This window comes from Cotesia typhae, unplaced genomic scaffold (genome assembly GCF_013202065.1).
Source record: "Cotesia typhae breed Kobodo isofemale line unplaced genomic scaffold, CoteBio_Ctyphae contig_36, whole genome shotgun sequence".
NCBI classification, from domain to species: domain Eukaryota; kingdom Metazoa; phylum Arthropoda; class Insecta; order Hymenoptera; family Braconidae; genus Cotesia; species Cotesia typhae.
Window position 1 is genome coordinate 1,834,252 of NW_027423744.1, and position 12,705 is coordinate 1,846,956.

General features: G+C 28.7%; 2 protein-coding genes across 4 annotated transcripts; one reads left to right on the forward strand and one right to left on the reverse strand.

The window, feature by feature from the left end:
• Positions 1 to 19: 19 nt before the first annotated feature.
• LOC141526595 (piwi-like protein Siwi) lies at positions 20 to 6,414 on the forward strand. 3 transcript variants are annotated; one of them, XM_074241632.1, is made up of 11 exons: positions 20 to 158; positions 1,085 to 1,248; positions 1,314 to 1,446; positions 1,603 to 1,722; positions 1,808 to 2,028; positions 2,143 to 2,328; positions 2,409 to 2,582; positions 2,649 to 2,931; positions 3,018 to 3,373; positions 3,572 to 3,980; positions 5,259 to 6,414. In XM_074241632.1, the coding sequence occupies exons 2-11, from the start codon at positions 1,096 to 1,098 to the stop codon at positions 5,909 to 5,911; spliced, it is 2,688 nt and encodes an 895-aa protein (XP_074097733.1). In that variant the 5' UTR covers positions 20 to 158; positions 1,085 to 1,095; the 3' UTR covers positions 5,912 to 6,414. The 3 variants fall into 3 exon arrangements, with proteins under 3 accessions (XP_074097733.1, XP_074097735.1, XP_074097734.1); XM_074241634.1 differs by having other exon boundaries at positions 1,335 to 1,446; XM_074241633.1 differs by having other exon boundaries at positions 82 to 169.
• Positions 5,931 to 11,937, reverse strand: Tango9 (transport and golgi organization 9). The gene is made up of 7 exons (XM_074241635.1): positions 11,710 to 11,937; positions 11,256 to 11,381; positions 10,831 to 10,978; positions 9,159 to 9,506; positions 8,839 to 9,082; positions 7,067 to 7,233; positions 5,931 to 6,996 (listed from the first exon to the last, which is right to left on the reverse strand). The coding sequence occupies exons 2-7, from the start codon at positions 11,330 to 11,332 to the stop codon at positions 6,826 to 6,828; spliced, it is 1,155 nt and encodes a 384-aa protein (XP_074097736.1). The 5' UTR covers positions 11,333 to 11,381; positions 11,710 to 11,937; the 3' UTR covers positions 5,931 to 6,825.
• Between the last annotated feature and the right edge of the window lie 768 nt (positions 11,938 to 12,705).

The window sequence follows — 12,705 nt, forward strand, 5'->3', positions numbered from 1 at the left end:
TGGCATGGACTTGGAAGACCACCAAACAACCACCAAAAGACACAACCGACTGACACCGGCTCGCCACAACCGCGTCAGCATTCTTAGAGGTCGTGCAGGCACGCCTCTGTTTAATTTTTTTTTATAATCCGCGTTTTCTGAAATTTTTGGATAATCAGGTAATTAATTGGTAAATCGACATTACATTTCTTCTGTTAATAATTTAAGAATCTAAGGAAGTTATTATTTTACTTGTTATTAATTTATTATCGCGCAAATACCTCGTTATCAACCGTACTTAGTTTTTTGTACAATCACATTTTTTTACTGGGTGTATTTCTACGTTTTTGCAATTTATTAATTATTCGAGATTGAAATTTATTTTAGGTTGTTAATTAATTCAAATCAGTGAAAAATTTAACTAATAATTAGTGTATCTTTGTCATTTGTGTCGCAATTTATCTGCCGGCTTTTGTTCTCATGTTCGCGGAATAATTTCTTCATTTTTATTTTATGAATAGCAATTTTTAAATATTTTTTTTTTTTTTTTTTTTTTTTTCAATATTTTTATACTAGTTTTAATTTATCAATCGTTAAATTTAATTATTTTATCTTAGTTTACTTTTTCTTCGTCTCGAAAATTCTCGGTCACACCGGTATTATTTTATCTTCAAAAGATATTGGATTCTTAGAAATTTTAATCTGAAATTTCATCTTAGACAAAATGGCGTTAGTAACTAAACTTAAGTTATTCTGTTTGTATAGTGAATAAATAGTTGGAAATTCTTTGTCTCGACTCAAGTAAAAATTAATCTCCCGCGTCGACTGCTAGTAATCGACTTCAGACTCGAGAGCAAACCAGACTTGTTCAGACACATGAAACATTCTAATTTATTATTTACTTAGTTTTTTTTTTTTTTAAATTTTTTTTAATTTTTAATTTCGAGTTCATTTTCCATCATTTTTATTTTCGAGGTTTTATATTTAAATTTTATTTTACTAAATACGCTTCTGAGAAAAAATTTATTCAACTTAAAATTTACCTAAAAATTTTGTTAGTTTCATTGTTTTATTTTAAACTTAACTGATAAATTTTTATTTCTAGCTTTTGAAATAATGGACAATCGTCGTGATCGTCCGGCTGGAAAAAGCCGAGGAAGGGCCAGTAGTAGCGCACCGCAGCAACCGCAAGGCCCACAAGGAGTATGGGGACGCCGTCCAGGACCATCTCAGGCTCATGATCCTGCTCAACAGTATGGCCCGCCACCGGTAACTTAAAGTTTTTTTTTTACAAACCAATTCTAGAGAATAGATCATTAATCGAGAGGAGAAAGACGAAATATTCTCGCCCACAGAGTTTCGGCCGATCTGTACGTCCAACAGTGCCAACTGCAGCCTCTGCTGGAGACCAGCGTCCACCAGGAGTAGATCGTCCGGCTCCTCCACCATCAACCGTCGCACCAGTCGGTATGTCGATCATCATTTTGTTTATTAAATTAATCACTACATTACATTTTTCAGGCTTGAAAGTATGTCCAGTATTGTAAGATTAAAATTCTGATAGTTATTTGTTGATTTTTTTTGTCTGAACTCACAACGAATTAAGAATTTTTTTTTTTTAAGGGGGTGGTGGCGATGCCGCATCGTCATCTGCTGCTGGGCGAGGAGCCATGCGAGGGCGCCGAATGGTCAACCCCGACATTCTAAATTCACGACCTGTTCACGTGAAAGCATCCAAGAAAGGTTTTTTTTTAAAACTTGAATTTCTTCAAATATTCAACTTGATGAATTTACAATTTTTTTTTTCTTTTTTTTTTCTTTTCTTTAGGATCGGGCGGAAATCCGATAAAGTTGCAAGCCAACTTTTTCAAGATTTTGAGCGCTCCCGATTGGTGCTTAAAGCAATACCGAGTTGACTTTGCTCCCGAAGAAGACAGATTAATGGTCCGTAAAGGACTCGTTCGTATTCATAAAGAAGCATTGGGTATTTACATCTTTGATGGTACTCTGTTGTACACTGTTAACCGCTATCAATGTACAAAAACAGAAGTAAGACTTTTTTCCTTATTGTTAGGCTTTATTTTTTACACTTAATTTTATTTTTTTTTTTTAATTTTTTTATTTTTAAAATTTTAATACTGATGTACAATTCTGTTTTTACAGGCGTGGGAATTATTTTCTGAAAGACAATCAGACAATACCCAAATTAGAATCAGCATCCGTCTCGTTGGAGAAATGACGAAAGGAGATCCAACTTATCCTCAGTTTTATAACATCATTGCTCGTAAAGGATTAGAACATCTCCAGCTTAAATTAGTCAATCGTGACTATTATGATCCTCGAGCCAGTGTAATTGTCATGAACTTGAAATTTTTCAAAACAATCTAGGATAGTTCATTAATATTTTTTTATTCTTTAATAATTTTCAGGTCAACATCCATGAATTTGGACTTCAATTATGGCCTGGTTATCAAACATCAATTCGTCAACATGAACGCGATGTTCTCATGAGTTGTGAAATCACTCACAAAGTGATGCGCCAAGAGACTATTTATCATGTTCTGCAAAGAGTTCGCAACCAGTGTCGTGGTGGTGATGTACATGTATGTATCATCAAACAGTTTTTCATATACTTTCATTATTATTAACATTAACATTAATTCTTTCAGGGAGCCTGCAAAGCTGCCGTATTAAATTCACGAGTAATGACTGATTACAACAACAATACCTATCGAATTGATGACATTGATTTCTCCAGATCGCCTCAATCAACATTTTTATTCGGAAAGGACAAAGTTCCGACAACTTACATACAATATTATGAAGCCAAACACGGAATTACCATCCGAGATGTTAAGCAACCGCTTCTTGCCTCTCGTTCAGATCAAAGAGATCGTCGTGCTGGACAGGATGAAATAATTTATCTCATTCCTGAATTGTGTCGCACTACTGGTACTAATTTTTTAACAAATTATACTTTAAATAATTTAATTAAATTTTTAAATCTTGATTAATGTTAAAATTTTTTTTAATTTCAGGATTGACCGATGAAATGAGAAACGACTACAAGTTGATGGCTGCTTTAGCTAAACACACTCGTGTTAATCCTGACAGGCGTATCGACAAATTGCTGATGTTCAACAGAAGATTGCAGGGCACATCGGCAGTAGTTCAAGAGTTTAAACAGTGGAATTTAAAACTAGATACCAACCTAATTGAAATTCCAGCTCGTGTATTACCACCAGAAAACATTATTTTTGGAGCCTCGAGGGAGTCAGCCACTCAGTCTGCTGATTGGACTAAACACTTCCGATGCTCACGATTGATTGTTTGCAACAGATTATCTGATTGGATTCTCCTTGTTCCAGAATCTGTACGACGTGGAGAAGCTCAGGTAAAATTCCAATTCAATTAAATCGTTACATATTCATTCAAAAATATCTTGACTTTGATTATATTAAGTATTAATTTATGTATCATAATTTTATTTATCTACAAATATTTCTAATAACGTGAACTTCTTTATTTATTTTTTTTTTTTAAATCCAAAATAAATCTAAATATTTTTTTTTTTTTTTTTACTTTTTGACAGAATTTCGTTAGTAACATCATCAAAGCCGGCCAAGGAATGTCATTCTTTGTCAGCCAACCTCGCGTCATTGATATGCGTCGAGATTACGCTTCTGACTATACTGATGAACTGGAACGCATCTTGAGCCGATCTACTCCTCAACTTGTCTGCTGTGTTGCACCAAGATCACGTGCTGATATTTATGCTTCTGTTAAAAAGAAGTGCTGTGTGGATCGCCCAGTTCCGAGTCAAGTCATTCTTGCTAAAAATTTAGCATCCAAAGGGGCCATGTCTATTGCTACAAAAGTAGCAATTCAGATGAACTGCAAGATCGGTGGTGCTCCTTGGACTATGGACTTTGGTATGGCTGGGTTAATGGTTGTCGGATTTGATGTTTGTCACGATCCTAACCAACGTGGAACAGATTTTGGTGAGTAAATTTATTCAGTTATTTCATTTATCTATACTAGCAACCTTTCAGTCCTTATGTGACTGCCGTGACTTTTGAACTATAAATAAATCAAATTTTGCTTTGTTAAATAATAACTTTTGTTAAATTGCACTATACTTTCTTAAAAATTGACGTTTTTAAAAATACAAGCTCATCCCGATGTTACATTCATCACGAGCTTTCATTTGAGTACCCACATGCATTTTGATATATTTTTCATATATATATATATATAAATATATGAAAAAATTCATGTGGGTACTCAAATGAAACGTCTCGATGAGTGTAATGTCGGGGTGAGCTTGTATCTTTAAAAATGTCAATAGTTCACAAGATACAAAGTCATTTCTCATTTATGTATCTAAAGATAGAGCATTTTCGAATGCAGCCTAAATATTATAATAAATTAACTATCGGTGAGAATGATATGAAACCTTGAAAAGGCACAAATTCAAATCAAGACCTTTGCAATGACATTAAATTTTATTTTAAAAACCGATTTTATCATATGACTATCCTGGACATAAAATTTTTCTTATTCTCTTAACACAGATAATTCCAGAAGTTAGTTATTGTTAATAGAAAATCTTATCTTTCAAAAATCTAGTTTTGACATCTAATACCAAGATTGAAAAATATTTTAAAGTAATTTGATATTTAAAATTATATTAATGAAATTAGCTAAATAAAAATATCACCGAATATAAATTTAGTCATTTATAAAATAGCGAAAAACAAAAATCGGTGACTACGTGAATTTAGCCAATTTTTACCGCAGAGACTTATAAAATTTGCCGATTGTAAACTTTACGAATTGTAAAATTAGCCGTATGTAAACTTCTTATAACTTTTGAATCGGTCGGTCAAATCTGCTCTAATTTTCAGAAAAACTAGATGTATAGAACTCCTTTTAGATGCCTTAAATCGTTTTATGATCCGTCAATTCATTCAAGATTAAAAAACGGCTAATTTTACAATTCACAAAGTTTACAATCGGCTAATTTTCTAAGTTCAGCAGTAAGAATTGACTACATTCACAAAGCCATAGATTTTTTTTTCCGCTATTTTATAAATGACTAAATTTACGTTTGGTGAAATTTCCATTTCGCTAATTTGATTAATATAATTTTTTATTAGTGACTAATTTTACAAATGACATTATCAACTGATTTCCAAATTTAGAATTAATAAACGTTCTGTTTTTATTTATGAATAATATATTAATTTATTAACTAATCAATTAAATTATTTTTCCAGGTGCTTTGGTTGCAACTCTTGATCGTGGAATGACCCGCTACTTTTCTGCAGTCACCCCTCATCGCGATAATGAAGAGCTGTCAAACGAGTTCAGTATGAACATGGTCAAAGCACTCCGCAAGTATTCTGAAATGAACAACGGTTGTTTACCTGCACGTATTATCGTCTACCGTGATGGTGTCGGCGAAGGTCAAATTCCCCACGTGCTGAACCACGAAGTCAATCATTTGAATGAAGCCCTTGCTAGGGTGTACGGCGGTCGTCCTGAAACAGTGAAGATGACGTTCATCATTGTCACCAAACGTATTAACACCCGTTTGTTCTACAATCGCCGTGATAATCCGCCACCTGGTACTGTTGTCGACGACGTCATCACCAATCCATGGAGGTACGATTTCTTCATTGTATCTCAGTGTGTTAGACAAGGATCTGTCTCGCCGACAGCCTACAACGTGATTCAAGACAACGCTGGCCTCGACGTGTCAGCGCTTCAACGCTTGACTTTCCAGTTGACGCACATGTATTTCAACTGGAGTGGGACTGTCCGAGTTCCCGCGCCTTGCCAATACGCTCACAAATTAGCATTTTTAGTTTCACAAAGTATTCACCGGTCACCAAGTGCTCACCTGGAATCTCTTTTATACTTCCTTTAAGAAAATACGAAGGAAAAAGTTATTTTTTTTTTTTATTATATGTTTTAAGGAATGAAAATTTATTTGATTTTTTAATACTCGAGTTACTTTTAATTAAATTTTTAATGTCCGGTGAAATTACATAACTTTTTAGTTTTTCAGTTTATTTAAAGGCTTTTAATTTCATTATTTTTTTTTTTGTTTTCTCGAGCATCATCATTTTAATGATTATTAATGGAAAAAAAAGACAAAAAGTTTACTTATAAAAGTATTGCTAAGGTTCATTAAATTATTTATGATATTTTTAAGAATACTTAAAAAAAAAAAAAAAAAGTACTTACGCAGATAAGTAATTTTAGGGATGTATTATTTTTCTGCGCAAAATATGGATGAAAAAATATATAATGTCCATTTCATTTAAGATAATTAATTATTGTAATGAAGAAAAATTATTAAAAATAACAAAATATGTTTATCTTTGTAATACATATTCTATTAAAAATAAACAATTAGTTTGATACTAATCAATATATTTACCTATTTTTACTCTATAAGGTAAATTGTTAGTTTCATTTTTATAATTTTATTGTTTATAATATTACATTAAAAAAATATATTTATGAAAGTATGTTTTAGTTAATCAACATGCATATGAAATAACTTTATTCAAATTTAAACTTCCAAACGTTTAAATACAACATAAGTTGAATAAAAAATAAGTGGCAAAAAGGTACTCAACCACTAAGAAAATAAAATCTAGACATTGGAATCACGAATTATTTGATAAGAAAAGAGATTTTCATTTACAGTCTTGAATTCATATAACAATTATTATGAACTTAATATCAATGAAATATATAAAATTTTCATTTATATAAAATAAATTTTTTTTTTCTTAAAATAATATGCATTTATTTATTAGTTAATTTTTTTTATCAACTGTCTTCAATATCTTGGTCACCAGTCGTCGGATTTATCACTCGAACTTCATCAGTAGGTGGTGGACGGTGTCTTCCAAGTCTCGATTGACATTTGCGTAATAATTGTGGAATCAATACGTTGTTATAAAATGATGTTCCAATTAATAAAATGGTGAATCCAAATAACTATAAAAAAATCGAGTTTTTTAAATAATATATATAATCTAAATTGAAGATAAAAATTGATATTACTTACTTGAATAGTAGTAGAGACGTAATGAAGTTCTTGCCATTGAAATATAATTGAAAATATCCAAATGGTGATAGTTCTTATACTATCAAGGATCATTCGTGTGGTAGCGCTCATTTCCTTAGTTACACTGATTCCAGCAAAATTGAAGAATGCAATACTCAACATAATACCTTTAAATACAAAGCAGTTGTGAATAATTATTTTATAGTGAATATTTTTATTGAAAATTAGCAACTTTGCAGTCACTATGTGACTGCCGTGATTTGTGAACAATAAATAAGTAAAATTTTGCTTTATTAAATAATGACTTGTTAAATGGCGCTGTACTTTCTTAACTATTGAAGTTTTTAAAAATATGAGCGCATCCCGATGTTACACTCGTCAAGAGCTTTCATTTGAGTACCCACATGCATTTTGATATATTTGTCATATATACATATATATGATATATATATAAATATATGAAAAATTGATGTGGGTACTCAAATGAAAGGTCTTGATAAGTGTAACATCGGGATGACCTTATATCTTTAAAAATATCAATATTTCACAAGATGTAAGGTAATTTCTTAATTATGTATCTAGAGAAAGAGCATTTTCAAATGCAGCCTAAATACTTATCACAAATTGACTATTAGTGAGAATGATATCAAAGCATGAAAAGGCACAACTCTGGGTCAAGACCTTTCCAACGATAGCAAATTTAACCATAAATACTAATTTTATCGTATAAATACACTGGCCACAAAATTTTGCTTATTCTCTTAATAATATCGCGACCCAAATGTCAAAAAGACGCATATTAATTTATACGTCCTTTTGGCTTTGCAGTACCAAAAGGGCGTATAAATTTTTTTTTTTTTACTAATCGCTTTATGAACACTTTCTAAGCCTAAAAATAAAAAAATAAATTTCCAAAGCCAAAAGGGCGTATGTTTTAACTTTTAGTTTTTAGCTTTAGGACATTGAAAATTTAGTGACCTAAAGCCAAAAAGGCGCACAATTTTTTTTTGCCGATTGCTTTGAATTGTGAGTTATATATTACTAATTTTGCTGCAGAATTGAAAATATATATATATATATATATATTGATTATTAAATTACAAATAGGTATTTTTGAAGGTTATTAAAGTAAAAAAAACCCAGTTATTGACGCTGACCTAGTTATTGACACTTGCAATTTTATTTTAATAAAAAAAAAATATATCAACTCTAATAAATTAATAAATATAATTTTTGAATTATAAATTTTAAGGAAATTGGTTTTTTGAGAACATTTGATTTTTTTAATTAGAATAAAATTGCAAGTGTCAAACAACTAGGCCAGTGTTAATAATTGGGTCTTTTATCTTATTATAATTTTAATACAAATTCTGTTTATAATTTTAATTGAAAAAGAAAAAAAAACAGGTGCAATATCTAATATGGTTGCTGAGTCAGAGACGCGAAATTCAACAATATTAAATGATCTGAATTTAATTTTTAGAGTTAAATTTTATATTTCAGACAAAATTGAAAGTTTTTTTTTATACGCTCTTTTGGCTTTAGGCTAAACTTTTTCTAAAGCCAAAAGGGCGTATGTTTTCAGATATGCCCTTTTGGCATTAGTACATAGAAAACTTTTTTTAAACAAATCTTTACGTTTTGAGCAGTTCTAAGTTGAATGGCGAAAAAAAATTTTTTTATACGCCCTTTTGACATAAAACCCTATCTAGCTGCTGTAATACACATTTTTGGCATTTGGGTCGCGATATGGATTATTAAGTAGTTTTTACCTATGATGGACATGAACAGTCTGCCACTGTTTCCAATTTGAATAAATGCATCGATAGGTGCTTCAAGTGTTCCTTGTGAATTGTCAGCGAATGGAGGATCAGCTTTTATGTAATTAAATGGAATTATAGCTAAAACAATTCCAAGGAAACCAAAAATTCCCTCCCAACCAACAGCTTGTAGTGGTGGAATGTCTAATCCGGATAAAAACTTTTCTTCAACCACCATTTGCACAGCTGTTATCACCTATTAAAAAATAATTTAAAAGTATATAAACGTTCTTTACTTATTCAGTAATTTAATTATTAAGAAAGTTTCTTACTTGAGCAGAAATAATGAGTAAATCACCAGTAATAATAGAATTTCTATCCATCGTTTGTTCTGATATTAATAAATCACTTACTCCAACAAGAGCTAAACCAAAAATCACCATCCCAATTCCTGACCATTCTCGTGTGCCAAGTTTACGATCCAAAAATCCCATTGATAAAATACCCGTAAAAACAATTACAGATCCACGAAGCATTTGAAAACTGCTAGCGTAAGTTAAATTTAATCCCACGTACATTATCGACGTTGCAATCATATCACATAATGCAGGAATTACAAATATTAACGGGTTAAAATTTCTTGAGCCTTTTGTTAAACGATTATTGTCCACTGATCCATCCTAGATGGTAATTTTTACTGTTTAATCATTTTTGTGTAATACTGAAATTAGCAGACACTTGACGATTTTTCTCGAAAAATAAACAAGGTTTAAATTATTATTTTAAAAAATTTTATTTATAATTTTTAAAGCTCTCAAACATGAAATTTTTTTGTGATGAATTAATTTGTTAAAAAATGATTAGATGTCTTTCAATTTCAGTATCATATTTTTGTTTAATTATTTGTAATGTAACAGAATCCATCATGATAAAATAGGAGACGTTTAAGTTTTTATTTCTAAAAAAATTTTAAGTATAAATAAAATAACTTTTACATAGCTTATAAAAGTATTCTTAAATGTATAGAGAGAAATACTTTTGCTCATTATTTTTTTTTATAAAAAATTTACAGACGTCAACCTTTTTCAGGGCAATAATACATCTTTACTCCAGATTACTCCACTCTGCGACATACTGTATTTAATAGAATTAATCGAATGACTTAAAAAAAAAGACAACTTTACTAAATTCATTCACTACTCGATACTAACTTTATTCAACTTTATTCATTATATTAGAAGTGTTGACACGCTTTTAAAAATCTCATTCAATTTTTTTTTATTTAACAATATGTTTACTTAAAATAAATTAAAAAAAAAACTTAACTCAATAATTTTATTCTTCAAAAATAAAATTCTATTGTGTAATAAACTTAATTCAATGTCAACTTTGCTCAATTATATATCTATATATAGTAAAAAATTTTTTTAATTTATTAAATTATTTTATTGGAGTACAGATTATTGCACAGAGCTGAAAAATTTTAAGTTACAGATTTGTTTTTGTTAAATAAAATATTATTAAAAAAAAAAAAAAAAAAATTGATTGAGATTTTTAAAAGCGCGTCAACGCTTCTAATATACTATTGAATCGAGATATTATCAAATCAAAATTATCAAAATTTGTAGACTCTGAAGCCTTAGCTCCCTAAGGGCCTTACAAATAAATGAATACATAGTAATAATAATAATAGTAATCAAACAGTAATGAAAATAATAAAAGACAGTATAGAAAAGCAAGAAAATTAAGAAAAATAACAAAAGTAACGTTGTTTCCAAGCAAAGTCTATCTAAGTTACCATTTAATGACTTTAGCTAATAAAACAAAGAATAGAAAAAATTTGAATTTAAATATATGTAGTAATTGCAATAATTAATCATCTTTATCTAAAAAAAACTTATAGCATTTAGATCGAAATTCATTGTAATAAAATGAGTAATCTGGAGTAAAAATGTGTTACTGCCTTTTTCAGCATCATGAAAAATTTTAATTTATAAAACTTACGTTAAGACGATTATAATAAACATATATGATTTTAAAAATCAATAAACAAGACATTTCTCCTAAAAACATAAAACTTGACTGGATAAATGGATGGTTGAAATGTCTTGGTTGTCCATCTGCACCTGGTACAATTAATCTGTCTGAATATCTGTAATATAATTATTTATCATTTATCCGTTGAAAAACAATGAAAATGAAGTTAGCCGACATTTCAAAATTTTTAGAAAAATTTTTTTGGAAAAATTTCACTTAAAAAATTAAAAAAAAAAATTGTCACATGTAAAAATCTTGAAAAATATAAGTGCAATTTCTTATAAATATTTTTTTAATTGTAATTTAATTAATAAAAAAATTCAAAAATTTTAGACCTCTGCTAAGTTTCATGAAAAACAATATTTTCATCATTCAATAATAAATCAACTTACTTGACAGACAAAGTGTTAAACGATCCAGTCACGACCATAAGGAGAGCTAGAAATTTTTGGTAATTTGTCCACGCCATAATTATTATTATTTTTTTTTTATTTCATAAAATTATATTGGATTTTATCCTGAAAAAAATTATATTTTAATGAAAAAAATATTTTAAAAACAAGATCAATTAATAAAAATATTTTGCCATGCTAAAAAAAATTTTTTTTTTAATGAAAAATAAGTAAAATTAATTATACATAAAAATAAATTTTTTTATTTATACAAAAACCATATTTCGTATTTAAATGCTTTTCCATTGTTCTAAATTATCTATAATACATAAACAAAGACTTTGGAGGCAGAAAAAAAACTTGTCAAAGATATTGATAAAATATGACGTGTAATATATTCAATGTTATTACAAGCAAATGGATGTTAATTTTTATTTATTTATTGAATACTTACTCCTTATTGTATCACTAATTAATCATTCTTTAATTTGGTATAATTAACACTGATATATTTCAATAGATTTTTGTTTTGTTTTGCGTATTTTTATTTGTATATTTTTTGGTAATGTGTCAGATTTACTGTGTTGTGATTAAGCCTTTTGATCTGGGAATGAGTAATATAATTACTGTAGCAGTGTTATCACTTTGTATTTATATATATTTTATATTCTCCATTTTGCAATAATACATATGCAACTGTGAGAATATGTAAGAGAACGGAGATTGGAGTGAAAGAGAAATATCATTTCTGAATGTCGGTAATGAATAAATTATGAGTTCTTACCTTACCAATGTCTGTTGATAAAATCATTTTTTTGACATTAAATTTAGCTGTCAATTCACAATTGTTTTAATTTTTTTTTTTAAATAAATTATAGAAAAAAAAAATGACACTGAAGTTAGCAGACGTCTGAAAATTTTTTATTTTTTTTATTAATTAAATTTTAACTAAAAAGATATTTCTAAAAAATTACACTTATAGTTTTTCAAGTTTTTTACAGGTGAAATTTTTTTTTTTTTAATTGTTTAATTGAAATTTTTTCAATAAAAAATTTCTAAAAATTTTGAAATGTCGGCTAACTTCATTTTAATAAAAAAAATCATTAAAAAAAATGGATGACATTAAAGTTAGCTGTCAATTGACAATTTTTTTGTTTTTTTTTAACAATTATTTTTAAAAAATTGCATTTGTAGTTTTTTTTTAATTTCTAAATGTCAATTTTTTTTTGCCATAATTTATTTGGTACAAAAATTCTTAAAATTATTAACTATCTGCTAAGTTAATTTTCATAAAAAATGGACTTGTAGAAATTTTAACAAATTAAAAAATGCAATTTTTTTAAAATAATTTTTTAGAACAAATTTTTTTGTTAAAAACAATAAAAAATGATCAAGTGACAGCTAACTTTAATGTCATCATTTTTTTCTAATGACATTAAATTTAGATGAT

What these genes read in the sequence shown, in the direction of transcription:
- Tango9 (XM_074241635.1), bottom strand. Translation starts at nt 11,332, where the DNA reads ATGGCGTGGACAAATTACCAAAAATTTCTAGCTCTCCTTATGGTCGTG. An exon ending in TACTCATTATTTCTGCTCAA is followed by an intron (nt 9,083 to 9,158) that starts GTAAGAAACTTT and finishes ATTTTTTAATAG; the next exon opens with GTGATAACAGCTGTGCAAAT. An exon ending in ACTGTTCATGTCCATCATAG is followed by an intron (nt 7,234 to 8,838) that starts GTAAAAACTACT and finishes TTGTATTTAAAG; the next exon opens with GTATTATGTTGAGTATTGCA.
- LOC141526595 (XM_074241632.1), top strand. Translation starts at nt 1,096, where the DNA reads ATGGACAATCGTCGTGATCGTCCGGCTGGAAAAAGCCGAGGAAGGGCC. An exon ending in ATCAACCGTCGCACCAGTCG is followed by an intron (nt 1,447 to 1,602) that starts GTATGTCGATCA and finishes TTTTTTTTTAAG; the next exon opens with GGGGTGGTGGCGATGCCGCA. An exon ending in CCAACGTGGAACAGATTTTG is followed by an intron (nt 3,981 to 5,258) that starts GTGAGTAAATTT and finishes TTATTTTTCCAG; the next exon opens with GTGCTTTGGTTGCAACTCTT.